Genomic DNA, 18,068 nt, shown 5'->3' on the forward strand with positions numbered 1-18,068 from the left:
GTACATTGTACTAGAAACTAGAAAGGTGTGGTTTATAGGGAAAAAAATTTAAATCTCAACTTATTTAAAAGGCGATCATATATGAAAATTAAAAAAAAATACATTTTTAATTATACATGGTCAAACCTGCCGGTCCAATAACCAACTGATAGTTGAAACAGGCTTGAGACTGAACATTGTATCTTTGAATATAGGTCGTAACAAGTGGAGTTGACCCTTAGTAATATTTGGTTCTTGTTTTCTTCAACTATATATCATCAACATGACAGGCGACTAACGTCGTTAGTGGAGAAGCTGCCGTGTGCGCTTATTTAACTGAGTTGGCATGCTTATGTGTTATATATTTGTGGGTTCCACAAGGCCATCTCATCTTCTTATTCATCATATTAGCCCTAGCCACCTCCATCGCCACCCACCAACCTCTACCTCCACCACCATCGACCACCACCACTTATTCACCAACTCCGAAGGTCTTTAATTGTATCAATACGATCTGGAATAGATACTTTAAATTCACGTAGAGTATGGCAAAAAGGTAGTTAACATAAACCAAAATGAAGGTAGCGTATTCGTGGATATATGTTAATAACTCTACATTTTACATTTTACATTTTAAATCTGTATTGTAAGTAAAGTTGGAAGGTTTGTCGGTAATACAAATGATCATTCTTTCAAATAAAAATCGCTTAAAATGTATTAAATTTAAACCGCATATGTAAACATGGTAATAGATTTATTAATATCAACACAAATTTTTAAAATATGTAATGTTATTAATATAAACTATTATAAAGGCGTAACAAAAATAAGAAATACACATATGGATTACAAAATCATTGCACATAGTATAGGCAGTACACGACAACATTCAAACCACCCACGTTTTCTTGATACATAGTTAATTAGTCCCACAAACTAATCGGGAAATATCATTAGCAATGTTCTTCGCGTCATTTGAGATACCTAATAATCCAGCACTCGCAAATCTAACACAATAAAGACCATATTCTCCTTTCCAATGATTTGGACTTTTATGCTTTGGCATTCCTTTCTCATTAAAGAGCCCTCTATCATCCTAGTTAATTTAAAAAAATGTTAAGATTCAAAGAGAAAATAATGTCATGTTATTAAACAACATGTAGTTAGTTTTTGTTACCTTAAGCCATTTGTGCACGGTGCTTTTAAAGCCGGTTGCAAAGACAATGGCATCATATTGTTTCTCCTGACCATTTGTAAATTTTATTTGATCGTCTTTTATATCTTTAATTGCCGGCATAACCTTTAAGATGGAAGAAAGAAACACAACCACCGTTTCTTGCTTCATTTTTCTTTAAGCTCTTTGATATGATTGTTGTATCACAAAGTATATGGTTATAGATGATGCACATTATGCGCATACATCCTTTATATAAAAGCTACAAATTGTAAACAAATTTAATTATTTACTTTAACTGTCTAATGTCTTCGTGCTTAAAATTCAAAATACTACTAGTTCTTATTAACCGAGTTGTTCCATCTTCAATGTAAACAAATTTTGAGAATTTGTATATTTGACTAGAATGTGTTCATACTGTGCTAATTAATGTATGTATTTTACATTTATAACTTTTTGGATAATTTGTTTCCTTACTTTGAAGTCTATCTATAATTTGTTCATACTATGCTGACTAAAGTATGTTACATTATAATTTAGAGATTTTACATTTAACTTATGATAAACCAAAGTGTACATTGTACTTGAAACTAGAAAGGTGTGGTTTATAAGGAAAAAAAAATTTAAATCTCAACTTATTTTAAAGGCGATCATATATGCAAATTAAGAAAAAAAATACACTCTTCATTATACATGGTCAAACCTGCCGGTCCAATAACCATGATAGTTGAAACATGCTTGAGACTGAACAATGTATCTATGAATATAGGTCATAACAAGTCCCTTAGTAATATTTGGTTCTTGTTTTCTTCAGCTATATATCATCAAAATGACAGGCGACTAACGTCGTTAGTGGAGAAGCTGACGTGTGCGCTTATTTAACTGAGTTGGCATGCTTATGTGTTATATATTTGTGGGTTCCACAAGGCCATCTCAACTTCTTATTCATCATATTATCCCTAGCCACCTCCATCGCCACCCACCAACCTCTACCTCCACCACCATCGACCACCACCACTCATCCTCCAACTCCAAAGGTCTTTAATTGTATCAATACGATCTGGAATAGACACTTTAAATTCACGTAGAGTATGGCAAAAAGGTAGTTAACATAAACCAAAATGAAGGTAGTGTATTCGTGGATATATGTTAATAACTCTACATTTTAAATCTGTATTGTAAGTAAAGTTGGAAGGTTTGTCGGTAATACAAATGATCATTCGTTCAAACAAAATCGCTTAAAATGTATTAAATTTAAATCGCATATGTAAACATGGTAATAGATTTATTAATATCAACACAAATTTTTAAAATATGTAATGTTATTAATATAAACTATTATAAAGGCGTAACAAAAATAAGAAATACACATATGGATTACAAAATCATTGCACATAGTATAGGCAGTACACGACAACATTCAAACCACCCACGTTTTCTTGATACAAGGTTAATTAGTCCCACGAACTAATCGGGAAATATCATTAGCAATGTTCTTCGCGTCATTTGAGATACCAAATAATCCAGCACTCGCAAATCCAACACAATAAAGACCATATTCTCCTTTCCAATGATTTGGACTTTTATGCTTTGGCATTCCTTTCTCGTTAAAGAGCCCTCCATCATCCTAGTTAATTTAAAAATGTTAAGATTCAAAGAGAAAATAATGTCAAGTTATTAAACAATATGTAGTTAGTTTTTGTTACCTTAAGCCATTTGCGCACGGTGCTTTTAAAGCCAGTTGCAAAGACAATGGCATCGAATTGTTTCTCCTGACCATTTTGTAAATTTGATTTGATCGTCTTTTATATCTTTAATTGCCGGCATAACCTTTAAGATGGAAGAAAGAAAACACAACCGTTAAAAAAGTTGTTTAAACTTTATTTGATGTTATTACATAATATGGGTGTTTACCTCAATCTCTCATGCTTTTATCTTTGAAATTGTCTCAATCTGTCAAGATCTTTTTTAAGGTGACCGCCCGGTATTTTTTTTAAGCGAAAATGGCCCTTTATGTGGCCTTTGTATTCCATATATGTCAAGATCTCCATATAACAACTTGCTCAACTTTAAAACCATCTTATCTACAAAAGTGCAAGTGATATATTTTAATAAATACATTCCTAGTTGCACTAACTCCTTGGTAAGCACATGTATCTGTTACAATAAACAAGAACTGAATATTAAAGCTAATATACAAAATAATCTTAATTTAGCGCGCCTGTTCAAACGATCATAAGCTTCTTTTGCCATAAAGAGGCATAACAATCTTCCCTTTCAAGAACAATATTTGGGATAGAAAGAAGGTTGAGGCATGCTGATGTTGCAATACTGGCGGATCCTGCTCCCACTATCACAACCACACTTTCTTTCTTCATTTTTCTTTAAGCTCTTTGATATTATTGTTGTATCACAAAGTATATGGTTATAGATGATGCACTTTATGCGGATACATCCTTTATATAAAAGCTACAAACTGTAAAAAAAATTAATTATTTTCTCTAACCGTCTAATGTCTTCGCGCTTATAATTCAAAATACTACTAGTTCTTATTAACCGAGTTGTTCCATCTACATTGGAAACAAATTTTGAGAATTTGTATATTTGACTAGAATGTGTTCATACTGTGCTAATTAATGTATGTATTTTACATATATAATGTTTTGGATAATTTGTGTAAGGCCCCGTTCCTGGTGCCCTACATTGGACGTTGGAATTACTCATAAACACAGTTCTAAATATCAGAATTAGTTAAAACTTTCGTGAAAGTAATAATATTAGTCAACTATTCAGTACAAACATTCATAACTTGTCTTTTTAAAACATAATTAAAACACAGTATCAAACAGCATGACAAATCTTCAGACGCCAGCATCTTCAATCTTGCCATGTGTCCCGCTCAAACCAGCTGTCTCAGTCTGCTAACCTGCGTGCATACTAAAAGTCAGCTACGCTGAGTGAGTTCTAGTTAATCAGACGACATATAATACATTCACATACTTACATATGCATCCGAAGGTACATACTTCCATACACATATACTTTCATTCTTATATACATACTTCCATTCATACATATACTTTCATTCTTATTTACATATATAATGTTTTGGATAATTTGTGTAAGGCCCCGTTCCCGGTGCCCTACATTGGAAGATTGGAATTACTCATAAACACAGTTCTAAATATCAGAATTAAGTAAAACTTTCGTGAAAGTAATAATATTAGTCAACCATTCAGTACAAACATTCATAACTTGTCTTTTTAAAACATAATTAAAACACAGTATCAAACAGAATGACAAATCTTCAAACGCCAGCATCTTCAATCTTGCCATGTGTCCCGCTCAAACCAGCTGTCTCAGTCTGCTAACCTGCGTGCATACTAAAAGTCAGCTACGCTGAGTGAGTTCTAGTTAATCAGACGACATATAATACATTCACATACTTACATATGCACCCGAAGGTACATACTTCCATACACATATACTTTCATTCTTACATACATACTTCCATTCATACATATACGTTCAAAGAGAATTTCGCCCTATAACCCCTCGCCGATATTATAAGGGTCGGTTCCCTACATTCGCCGACATTATTAGGGCCGGTTCCCTGCATTCGCTAAAATTATTAGGGCCGGTTCCCTCCATTCTCCGACATTATTAGGGTCGGTTCCCTACATTCGCCGGCATTATTAGGGTCGGTTCCCTGCATTCGCCGGCATTATTAGGGTCGGTTCCCTCCATTCGCCGACATTATTAGGGTCGGTTCCCTATATTTAGTACATTGTACCATACATGTCTTTACATACCTTTATAAATTTTATGTACAATATCCGAAGATCGTTCATGTACTATCATCATAACATACATACCTCATTTCCATATCATATATATATAGTCATATCTTTGACTATCTCTTGGCAGCACATGCAATATCCGAAGATCATTTATGTACTATCATCATAACATACATACATCTTTCACTTATCATATGTACACATCAGACATGCCTTTAACTATCACTTGACAGTACATGCAATATCCGAAGATCGTTCATGCATCGTCAAGCAATCATCATATGTAAGTCATACAAGGCATACACTTACCACTTAGGGTAAGTGTATTAACTATCACATCGAGTATGCACACAGCCCCAAAAACATAACAAGGAAGTGGGGCTAGAAACTCACGTGAATGCGATTACGTTCACCGGTTATAGTTAATCCTTTCCAAAGCTGAGCACGACTAACTGTATAATCATACATATATTAAATACAGCTCTAGCTCCTCTTATCATCTAGTTAATTAGTCTCATGTATCTAAGTCAGTTTTACTTCATTGGATTATTACCGATTAGTTAATCGTTACTCGTTAACCTTTAAAGGTATCTTCCATAAATTATCAAAGTCCAAGGATTATTGTGTAATTATCTCATTCTTTTCTAAGTCTAGGGATTGTTCTGTCATTATGTTAAACTTCTAGTTCGTTACTTATCGTTAACGAATTGGGTTACCATAACGAACTGGTTCTTGCAACGAATTGAACCCTTTAACGAACTGGTTATTAGACAAATTGGACCTTTTAACGAACCGGTCCTTTTGACGAATTAGTTCATATAACGAATCAGTTCGCGTAACGAATTGGATCTTCTAATTCGTTATCTCCTTTAACGAATGGTCATAGCGAATCGGAAGCTAGTTAGTTTACTCATGCTTAGCGAACTTGAACACAAACTGAGTCTAGTTCGTTAGGTTAACTTTAACGAACTGCTTGGCGAATCACCCCTAGTTCGTTAACTCCCCACTAACGAATTACCTCTAATTCGTTAACTTCCTATTAACGAATTAGGGTTAGGTCAGAGAATGTCAGAACATTCTCTGACATCCTTTAACCTCGTATTAACTTTTCCGGCGCCGTCGCCAGAAAACCATGGATTTGCTAGGAAAAACGAATTTCTACTCGTTTTTCACCGTTTTTCGCCCCGTTCGATCCATATCTGAGCTAGGGTGTTCCCTAAGCTCATCTTAGGCTCGTTTTATACCCGATTTCACCCGGATCTCGTGACTTAAACGGTTTAATGGTGTCGGCTCGTCATTTCATGACCATATCTAACGGTTTTAAGCTCAAAAAACATCATACTATCATACCTTGGATCGGAATCGGTTTTCCTTGGTGATTTCGGCTAGAAAGAGAGAGAGCTAAGTGTGTGTTTTGGGAGGTGTGGAATGTGTGTAAAATGAGAATTACTTGGTAATAAATGCTTATATAATTATGGATCACGGGCTTAAGAAAATTGTCTTTTCCTCTTTCTTTCATAACCCAAGTCCATAACGCATATCCATTTAACCCAACACTAGCCCGACTCATAATAACTTGTATTTTCATTTTATTAACCGAAATTCGGGAAACGGGATGTTACAATTTGTTTCCTTACTTTGAAGTTTATCTTTAATTTGTTCATACTGTGCTGACTAAAGTATGTTACATTATAAATTTTAGAGATTTTACATTTAACTTATGATAAACCAAAGTGTACATTGTACTAGAAACTAGAAAGGTGTGATTTATAAGGAAAAAATTTTAAATCTCAACTTATTTTAAGGGCGATCATATAAGCAAATTAAGAAAAAAAAAATACACTTTTCATTATACATGGTCAAACCTGTAGGTCCAATAACCAACTGATAGTTGAAACAGGTTTGAGACTGAACAATGTATCTTTGAATATAGGTCATAACAAGTGGAGTTGACCCTTAGTAATATTTGGTTCTTGTTTTCTTCAGCTATATATCATCAACATGACAGGAGACTAACGTCGTTAGTGGAGAAGCTGATGTGTACGCTTATTTAACTGAGTTTGCATGCTTATGTGTTATATATTTGTGGGTTCCACAAGGCCATCTCATCTTTTTATTCATCATATTAGCCCTAGCCACCTCCATCGCCACCCACCAACCTCTACCTCCACCACCATCGACCACCACCACTCATCCTCCAACTCCGAAAGTCTTTAATTGTATCAATACAATCTGGAATAGATACTTTTAAATTCACGTAGAGTATGGCAAAAAGGTAGTTAACATAAACCAAAATGAAGGTAGTGTATTCGTGAATATATGTTAATAACTCTACATTTTAAATCTGTATTGTAAGTAAAGTTGGAAGGTTTGTCGGTAATACAAATGATCATTTGTTCAAATAAAAATCGCTCAAAATGTATCTAATTTAAACCGCATATGTAAACATGGTAATGGATTTATTAATATCAACACAAATTTTTAAAATATGTAATGTTATTAATATAAACTATTATAAAGGCGTAACAAAAATAAGAAATACACATATGCATTACAAAATCATTGCACATAGTATAGGCAGTACACGACAACATTCAAACCACCCACGTTTTCTTGATACATAGTTAATTAGTCCCACAAACTAATCGGGAAATATCATTAATAATGTTCTTCGCGTCATTTGAGATACCTAATAATCCAGCACTCGCAAATCCAACACAATAAAGACCATATTCTCCTTTCCAATGATTTGGACTTTTATGCTTTGGCATTCCTTTCTCGTTAAAGAGCCCTCTATCATCCTAGTTAATTTAAAAAATGTTAAGATTCAAAGATAAAAAAATGTCAAGTTATTAAACAATATGTAGTTAGTTTTTGTTACCTTAAGCCATTTGCGCACGGTGCTTTTAAAGCCAGTTGCAAAGACAATGGCATCATATTGTTTCTCCTGACCATTGGTAAATTTGATTTGATCGTCTTTTATATCTTTAATTGCCGGCATAACCTTTAAGATGGAAGAAATAAAACACAACCGTTAAAAAAGTTGTTTAAACGTTATTTGATGTTATTACATAATAAGGATGTTTACCTCAATCTCTCCCGCTTTTATCTTTGAAATTGTCCTAACGTCAATTACAGGTGACCGCCCGGTATCTTTTTCAAGCAAAAATGGCCCTTTACGTGGCCTTTATATTCCATATCTCTCAAGATCTCCATATAACAACTTGCTCAGCGTTAAAACCATCTTATCTACAAAAGTGCACGGGATATATTTTAATAAATACATTCCAAGTTGTACTAACTCCTTGGTAAGCACATGTATTTGTTACAATAAACAAGAATTGAATATTAAAGCTAATATACAAAATAATCTTAATTTAACGCGCCTGTTCAAACTCAATCGTCACGCGGGAGAGTGTTAATGTGCTTACCGGGCTACAAATAACGATTGATATTTGAGCACCCCAATTACACAAATCGTATGCAATTTCCATGCCAGAATTTCCAACACCAACAACAAGCACTTTTTCGTCTCCGAATTTCTTTCCTATTTCATACTCGCTAGAGTGAATGACTAACCCATTGAAATTGTCTAAACCATAAATGTTGGGAATATAGCCTTCATTATTTTCACTATTTGCCACCACAAGAAACTCACCTACATACTCCTCGACCAAACCCAAAACACTATTTTTGGCGGTAACCACCCATTTTTGTGTGCTCCTATCATACCGCGCACTCTAAACACTACGTTGGTACAATGGGTCTATGTTGAAATGATAAACGTAGTTTTGAAAGTATTGAACAAACATATTTTGTGGGTACAAATGTAGGCGCAAACAACGGAAATGCCATATGAGGAGTTGACAAAAGTTTTTGGCCAAGTGAAGCTTCAAACGATCATAAGCTTTCTTTTGCCATAAAGACGCATAACAATCTTCCCTTTCAAGAACAATATTTGGGATAGAAAGAAGGTTGAGGCATGCTGACGTTGCAATACCGGCGGGTCCTGCTCCAACTATCAGAACCACAATCTCTTGCTTAATTTTTCTTTAAGCTCTTTGATATGATTGTTGTATCACAAAGTATATGGTTATAGATGATGCACTTTATGCGCACACATCCTTTATATAAAAACTATAAATTGTAAACAACTTTAATTATTTACTTTAACCGTCTAATGTCTTCGCGCTTAAAATTCAAAATACTACTAGTTCTTATTAACCGATTTGTTCCATCTTCATTGGAAAAAAATATTGAGAATTTGTATATTTGACTAGAATGTGTTCATACTGTGCTAATTAATGTATGTATTTTACATATATAAGTTTTTGGATAATTTGTTTCCTTACTTTGAATTCTATCTTTAATTTGTTCATACTGTGCTGACTAAAGTATGTTACATTATAAATTTTAGAGATTTTACATTTAACTTATGATAAACCAAAGTATACATTGTACTAGAAACTAGAAATGTGTGATTTATAAGGAAAAAAATTTTATTCTCAACTTATTTTAAAGGCGATCATATATGCAAATTAAGAAAAAAAATACATTTTTCATTATACATGGTCAAACCTACCGGTTCAATAACCAACTGGTAGTTGAAACAGGATTGAGACTGAACATTGTATCTTTGAATATAGGTCATAACAAGTGGAGTTGACCCTTAGTAATATTTGGTTCTTGTTTTCTTCAGCTATATATCATCAACATCACAGGCGACTAACGTCGATAGAGGAGAAGCTGACGTGTACGCTTATTTAACTGAGTTGGCATGCTTATGTGTTATATATTTGTGGGTTCCACAAGGCCATCTCATCTTCTTATTCATCATATTAGCCCTAGCCACCTCCATCGCCACCCACCTACCTCTACCTCCACCACCATCGACCACCACCACTCATCCTCCAACTCCGAAGGTCTTTAATTGTATCAATACGATCTGGAATAGATACTTTTAAATTCACGTAGAGTATGGCAATAAGGTAGTTAACATAAACCAAAATGAAGGTAGTGTATTCGTGGATATATGTTAATAACTCTACATTTTAAATCTGTATTGTAAGTAAAGTTGGAAGGTTTGTCGGTAATACAAATAATCATTCATTCAAATAAAAATCGCTTAAAATGTATTCAATTTAAACCCCATATGTAAACATGGTAATAGATTTATTAATATCAACACAAATTTTTTAAATATGTAATGTTATTAATATAAACTATTATAAAGGCGTAAAAAAAATAAGAAATACACATATGCATTACAAAATCATTGCACATAGTATAGGCAGTACACGACAACATTCTAACCACCCACGTTTTCTTGATACAAGGTTAATTAGTCGCAAGAACTAATCGGGAAATATCACTAGCAATGTTCTTCGCGTCATTTGAGATACCAAATAATCCAGCACTCGCAAATCCAACACAATAAAGACCATATTCTCCTTTCCAATTATTTGGACTTTTATGCTTTGGCATTCCTTTCTCGTTAAAGAGCCCTCCATCGTCCTAGTTTATTTAAAAAATGTTAAGATTCAAAGAGGAAAAAAATGTCAAGTTATTAAACAATGTGTAGTTAGTTTTTGTTACCTTAAGCCATTTGCGCGGTGCTTTTAAAGCCAGTTGCAAAGACAATGGCATCATATTGTTTCTCCTGACCGTTTGTAAATTTGATTTGATCGTCTTTTATATCTTTAATTGCCGGCATAACCTTTAAGTTGGAAGAAAGAAAACACAACCGTTAAAAAGTTGTTTAAATGTTATTTGATGTTATTACATAATAAGGATGTTTACCTCAATCTCTCCTGTTTTTATCTATGAAATTGTCCCAACGTCAATTACAGGTGACCGCCCGGTATCTTTTTTAAGCGAAAATGGCCCTTTACGTTGCCTTTGTATTCCATATCTGTCAAGATCTCCATATAACAACTTGCTCAACGTTAAAACCATCTTATCTACAAAAGTGCACGGGATATATTTTAATAAATACATTCCAAGTTGCACTAACTCCTTGGTAAGCACATGTATCTGTTACAATAAACAAGAATTGAATATTAAAGCTAATATACAAAATAATCTTAATTTAACGCGCATGTTCAAACTCAAATGTCACGCTGGAGAGTGTTAATGTGCTTACTGGGATACGAATAACGATTGATGTTTGAGCACCCCAATTACACAAATCGTATGCAATTTCCATGCCAGAATTTCCAGCACCAACAACAAGCACTTTTTCGTCTCCAAGTTTCTTTCCATTTTCATACTCGCTAGAGTGAATGACTAACCCGTTGAAATTGTCTAAACCATAAATGTTGGGAATATAGCCTTCACTATTTTCATCGGTTGCCACCACAAGAAACTCACCTACATACTCCTCGACCAAACGCAAAACACTATTTTTGGCGGTAACCACCCATTTTTGTGTGCTCCTATCATACCGCTCACTCTCAACACTACGTTGGTACAATGGGTCTACGCTGAAATGATAAATGATGTATATAAAAATATACATCCTTTTAGCATCAAATAATCTCTAAAAACTGCAACTTCTATCGTATAATATAGTTAAAATAACTACTTATCAGGTAAAATGTATTTTCAGGTAAATCCAAGCCTCAAACGAAGAAACGAATGAAAAGCCAAAGAAAAACCAAAGAAAACAACAAAACATGGGGTTGTGCTTCAGGAAACATGGGGTTGTGCTTTCAGGAAACATGGGGCTTTGCTTTCAGGAAACATGGGGATGTGCTTTTAGGAAACACGGGGCCGTGCTTTTGGAAGCACGGGGCCGTGCTTACCTTTAAGAAACTCACCTACATACTCCTCGACCAAACCCAAAACAATATTTTTGGAGGTAACCACCCATTTTTGTGTGCTCCTATCATACCGCGTATTATCAAAACTATGTTGGTACAATGGTCTACGTTGAAATGATAAACGTAGTTTTGAAAATATTGAATAAACATATTTTTGGGTACAAATGTAGGCAATGGCAACGTAAATGATATATGATGGAGTTGACAAAAGTTTTTGGCCAAGTGAAGCTTCAAACGATCATAAGCTTTCTTTTTCCATAAAGACGCATAACAATCTTCCCTTTCAAGAACAATATTTGGGATAGTAAGAAGGTTGAGGCATGCTGACGTTGCAATACCGGCGGGTCCTGCTCCCATTATCACAACCACAGTTTCTTGCTTCATTTTTCTTGAAGCTCTTTGATATGGTTGTTGTATCACAAAGTATATGGTTATAGATGATGCACTTTATGCGCATACATCCTTTATATAATAGCTACAACTTGTAAACAAATTTAATTGTTTTCTTTAACTATCTAATGCTTCGCGCTTAAAATTCAAAATACTACTAGTTCTTATTAACCGAGTTGTTCCATCTTCATTGGAAACAAATTTTGAGAATTTTTATATTTGACTAGAATGTGTTCATACTGTGCTAATTAATTTATGTATTTTAAATATATAACTTTTTAGATATATTGTTTCCTTACTTTGAAGTCTATCTTTAATTTGTTCATACGGTGCTGACTAAAGTATGTTACATTATAAATTTTAGAGATTTTACATTTAACCTATGATAAACCAAAGTGTACATTGTACTAAAAACTAGAAAGTTGTGATTTATTAGGAAAAAAATTTTAATCTCAACTTATTTTAAAGGTGATCATATATGCCAATTAAGAAAAAAAAATACATTTTTCATTATACATGGTCAAACGTGTCGGTCCAATAACCAACTGATAGTTGAAACAGGCTTGAGACTGAACAATGTATCTTTGAATATAGGTCATAACAAGTGGAGTTAACCCTTAGTAATATTTGGTTCTTATTTTCTTCAGCTATATGTCAACAACATGATAGGTGACTAACGTCGTTAGTGGAGAAGCTGACATGTACCCTTATTTAACTGAGTTGGCATGCTTATGTGTTATATATTTGTGGGTTCCACAAGGCCATCTCATCTTCTTATTCATTATATTATCCCTAGCCACCTCCATCGCCACCCACCAACCTCTACCTCCACCACCATCGACCACCACCACTCATCCTCCAACTCCGAAAGTCTTTAATTGTATCAATACGATCTGGAATAGATTCTTTTGAATTCACGTAGAGTATGGCAAAAAGGTAGTTAACATAAATCAAAATGAAGGTAGTGTATTCGTGGATAAATGTTAATAACTCTACATTTTAAATCTGTATTGTAAGTAAAGTTGGAAGGTTTGTCGGTAATACAAATGATCATTCGTTCAAAAAAAATCGCTTAAAATTTATTCAATTTAAACCGCATATGTAAACATGGTAATGGATTTATTAATATCAACACAAATTATTATAATATGTAATGTTATTAATATAAACTATTATAAAGGCGTAACAAAAATAAGAAATACGCATATGGATTACAAAATCATTGCACATAGTATACACAGTACACGAAAACAGTCAAACCACCCACGTTTTCTTGATACAAGGTTAATTAGTCCCACGAACTAATCGGGAAATATCATTAGCAATGTTCTTCGCGTCATTTGAGATACTGATGTGCTAGAAACAGTCAACTAATTCTTAACTAAACTAAACAAGTAATAAAAGCTAGACTAAAGACTCAACTACACAAAACACCGGCAAGTGAACCGGTCAATTGTACTAAAGATAAGTAAGTCCGGAATATCGAACCCACAGGACTCTATAAATTACGTTAATTAACTAATTAGACTCGACTTACGACACGACTATTTATTATAAATGTTTTAAGGGGGTTTTAAAACTAATATTAAACTAAGAAATTAAATGAACGAGTAAACTATAAATAAGCAATAAACACAAGATCGAAACCAATCAGAGAAGGAATCTACCTAGGTAAGAATCTCATGCATCAACAATCATCAAGCAATGGGCAAATAACATGATATGAAAACTGATTTCTAAACGTATTCATCTAACAAACCCTAAAGGACCCTCAACCGCATAAAGTAAAATCCTAAAGAATGAATATTAGATTATTAAGCAATCAGTTATATTGATTTCCTCACAGCTATCAATTAGGGTTAATTAATAGTATCTAAAGCAAGCAATCTTAAGAAACACTAAGCCTTAGATCACTTGATAAGCTTATCACGACATCATGAACAAGGATCAACACAATAAGCAAGAATATTGTCACTAATCTATCCTAGCATGCGATTGACCAAGACACATGAACAACTACTCACCTTACAGCTATTGGAATTTAGCAGAACATTTAAACCCTAACCAACTATCAACTAGCTTCTATGATCTAATAGGCCTATTCAACCATAATAATCAAAACACCAAGTAATGATTAAACATAAACCCTAAATCTAAAGAACACAATCTAGAGATATAAGATCTATGTGAAGCTAAAATTAACAATCAATCAAGATAATAAACATTCATATGCATCATGAAAGCAAAATCAAGTCTTTTACTATTAAAATAACGAAACCATAATCAAACAATTAGTCCAAAGCAAGAATCAAATCAACACATGTTCATCAAACCTAGGTAGACATGGAGTCTAGCCTAGCAAAGTCATAATCAAAGATAAATAACTATACCAAAGAACAAAGAGAAACATCATGAAAGATAATGAACAAGAACAAAGATAAAGAACGAGAAAACCCGTCTTAATCGACTCTTGAACATCCGTATGAAAGCTTGATGATACTCCTTGATTCCTAGCTCCAAAACACCTTCAATATTAGCTCTAAACCTTGGAAAATCGGCTGCCAAAGTGTATTCCCCCGTCTTGGTTTACAATAGTATATATATATATATATATAAATGAGTTGGGCTTTAAAATTTGCAAAATATGGCTAACCAGTAGACCTAGGCGGCGAGCGACCGGGCCTGGACCCCCCCCCCCCCCGCGGTGCGGCGTGCTTCTGGAGAGGCTACGAGATTTTCATGTTATTTTATTACTTAAACTCGCTAGATCTCTTCCTTAGCTTCCAAGCAACGATAAGAACCTTCTAGACCTTCTTTCCCTTGATCACCAAGCCACCATCTACATGAAAATAAATCAAAACTCTTAAGTGAAGTAATCATGTAACCGTTGACGAACAAAACGAACATAAGCTTCGCATTAAATGATAGAAAGAATCATGCAAGACAACAAATGATTTAAAACACGGTAAACACATAATACTTGACTCGAAACCTAAATTAATAAAAGATAAACGAAACGCAAACTAAAACGAACTTAAAACATTAAAGAAACACAACTTTACACGAGATTCGAGATGTATAGATAGATGTATATCAAATATCCCCACACTTACTCTTTTTTCATCCCTGAAAAAGTCTTATGCAGTTGGATCAGAATCGGAAAATTACAGTCTAACAAACATATAGGTTAATTTTTAAAGCTTAGAAGAAAGCAAAAACCGCGATCATCGATATTGTTGTCCGCTTAAACCCATGCATTATTATTTACCGGGACAAATAAGATCCGACAATTATATTACTCAGTGGTTTACACAATTAAGACCCGCTTATTTTCAGCTTTTACCGGACCAGACCACCCCAACTTGACTTAAACCTCAAAATTAGCAGAATTTAAACACTTGTTGCTCTATTTTTTTCATGAATAATTAAGACGATCAAGGGTATTGTTTATCCACCTAAGCTTAAGCATCAAAATCTACCAAGCAGCCATTAGATACAATTAAGTTTAATTTAATTAATAGCTAGTGCTCCCCACAACATGACATACCCCCGTTATCAAGCAATACCCCAAATCCAACACCATAGGTGAGCATGCAAAATTTCATCTATAGGGCTTACATGTAGCGTGTCCCTTGTGGTTCGTTTCTTAATGGTATGATAGTATGAGGCTTGAGTATGGCCCGACCTTTCATTACTTATCTTCCACGGACAAAACGCTTTACCCACAAAAGATTTCCGTTTTAACCATTTTTTCAAATTGCCCTTTCATTTTTAAGGTTGAGCCTACCGACACATCCCAAGTTAAGTGCGTTTTCTTTTATTTATCTCATATTATTAGTAGTTTGAAAAATCGATTTCCGATAAATATCATCATCTCCCACTTTAACGCAAAAAACTATATTCAATGGACATTTTTCAAAATTTTTAATTTTTTTAATTAATTTTTTTAAATTTTTTTATTTTATTTTTAAAGTTAAATTTTAACTACGACTCAAATATCCTATCGCCACACTTAAATTTTGCATTGTCCTCAATGCAAGGATAAGGACGACTTAAAATAAAAATAAAATTAAAATAAAGATAAAGTCGGACTACAAAAAAACTAAAAATCTAAAAATTAAAAATAAAAGCAAAATAAAGAGTTAATAAGCTAGATAATGGAAAAGACATAGCTGGTAATATGCGAATGAAACATAATGCCAAGGTCTTCTTCCAAAAATGCCCTCCAACTACGAACGTGCTCAGCAAATGGTAACTCTTTCTCTCACACACGAACGTAAGCGGCCAAAACAAAAACAAACAAACATATCTAAAAATGTATCTTATCAAAATGATAGATATTAAGCAATTAAAGTATTTTACCAACAAACAAATAAATCATGAATAATTAGCAGCAAATAAATAAATAAATAAAAAGTATACGGCTCGGCTGCTCCATCCCCACACTTGTCTTTTTCAATAAATTTTCCTTGGGGATCGTCTCTCTAGCTCATTCAGTCTTCAAACTAGCAAAACTCAAAAAACACAAAACAAAGTCGAACTACAAAACTACATTAGCGACTCAAAGTAAAAGAAAATAAAAAATTAAAATGAAAGAAATTATACAAACTCTACACTTGAGTTTTCACTCAAGAACCCATGCTATGCGAATCACGTGGCGGACCGAGTGGAGCTTCCTCCACCTCGGTAGAACTCCAATGCCCTCAAAGATATCGAATCATGATCCGACCATTCGTCAACCTTTGTCTTCTTATTTTTAACACCACGAACCCTTTCAATCTTTCGCTTACCACCACCTTTTTCTCCAACACACTTCACCATTTCCCGAGAACTAAAAACCTCTTGTTCCTTCCCCACACTTAAACTCTCAGAACGAGAACAATCAAGAATAGGATCCATGCCTGAGATAAATGATTCTATCGAGTAAACTGGATGACATGGATCAATGAGACCGTCTTGACCACTCGGATGTCTCATGGACTTAGCCAAATAGGTGGCACTATCATCACCGGCTCTAAGAGTGATCTTACCTTCAAACAAGTCAATGACCACCCTAGCAATATGTAATAATGGATGACCAAAAATAATTGGAACTCTCTCGTCGGCCTCCATATCTAAAACAACGAAATATGTGGGAAAACCAAATTATCTACCTTAATGAGCAAATTCTCTACGACACCCCTCGGATACTTAACGTAACGATCGGCTAAAGACAACGTCATTAGAGTAGTGGTGAGGTCTCCTAGGTCTAGATTTTCATACAAAAAATATGGCATAAGGTTTATACTAGCTCCTAGATCGACTAATGCTTGACACGTCGTATCACTTCCGAAAAGGCATGGAATGGTAAAAACACCGGGTCGGATAATTTCTCCGGTACTTTATTGAGAACTACTACATAACACTCTCCATTTAATGGTACAGTCAACAGCTCCTCCAACTTATCCTTTTTTAAGAAGGTCTTTCAAAAATTTGGTTTACTTAGGCATATGCTGGAGAACTTCGACGAACGGGAGGTTGACATTCAATTGGCTAAATATATTGAGAAAATGCCCGTAATCTTTCGTATACTTTTGATTCTTTAGACGAGCAGGATACGGGACATAGGCTAGGTCAATGGTGTGTGGTGGTGGCCGGACTCCAACCGGCTTCTTATCGGCGTTTTTCTTAACTTGCGGCTCTATGATCGGTGTTGTATTTTGTGACTTACCTGGAGCCACTACCTCTATCTCCTCATCTATCAAATCATCGTCCCTATCTTTCCTAATTTCTCTACTAACTACCTCCGGACCAAAAACCCTACCACTACGAGTGGATATGGCGTTCAATTGAGCAGCCGGATTAGTATGAGGGATACCCGAAAACTGACCTGGGGGTCTTTCTTCTAAACGACGAGCAATATCA

The 18,068-nt window shown here is 34.4% G+C and overlaps 2 protein-coding genes across 2 annotated transcripts; both read right to left on the bottom strand.

Moving 5' to 3' along the window:
* Positions 1 to 2,603: 2,603 nt before the first annotated feature.
* Positions 2,604 to 10,602, bottom strand: LOC143606395 (putative indole-3-pyruvate monooxygenase YUCCA11). Its single transcript, XM_077082173.1, has 8 exons — positions 10,549 to 10,602; positions 10,356 to 10,467; positions 8,385 to 8,545; positions 7,835 to 7,957; positions 7,643 to 7,754; positions 3,273 to 3,310; positions 2,860 to 2,925; positions 2,604 to 2,780 (listed from the first exon to the last, which is right to left on the bottom strand). Exons 1-8 carry the CDS (start codon positions 10,600 to 10,602, stop codon positions 2,604 to 2,606), a joined length of 843 nt encoding a protein of 280 aa, XP_076938288.1.
* Positions 10,603 to 10,773: 171 nt separating this feature from the next.
* Positions 10,774 to 12,158, bottom strand: LOC143606404 (putative indole-3-pyruvate monooxygenase YUCCA10). The gene is made up of 3 exons (XM_077082181.1): positions 11,923 to 12,158; positions 11,096 to 11,435; positions 10,774 to 10,986 (listed from the first exon to the last, which is right to left on the bottom strand). The coding sequence occupies exons 1-3, from the start codon at positions 12,156 to 12,158 to the stop codon at positions 10,774 to 10,776; spliced, it is 789 nt and encodes a 262-aa protein (XP_076938296.1).
* Between the last annotated feature and the right edge of the window lie 5,910 nt (positions 12,159 to 18,068).

Source organism: Bidens hawaiensis, unplaced genomic scaffold (genome assembly GCF_021521415.1).
Source record: "Bidens hawaiensis isolate Kalapana, Puna unplaced genomic scaffold, B.hawaiensis_p1.1 tig00002123_1, whole genome shotgun sequence".
Classification (NCBI taxonomy): domain Eukaryota; kingdom Viridiplantae; phylum Streptophyta; class Magnoliopsida; order Asterales; family Asteraceae; genus Bidens; species Bidens hawaiensis.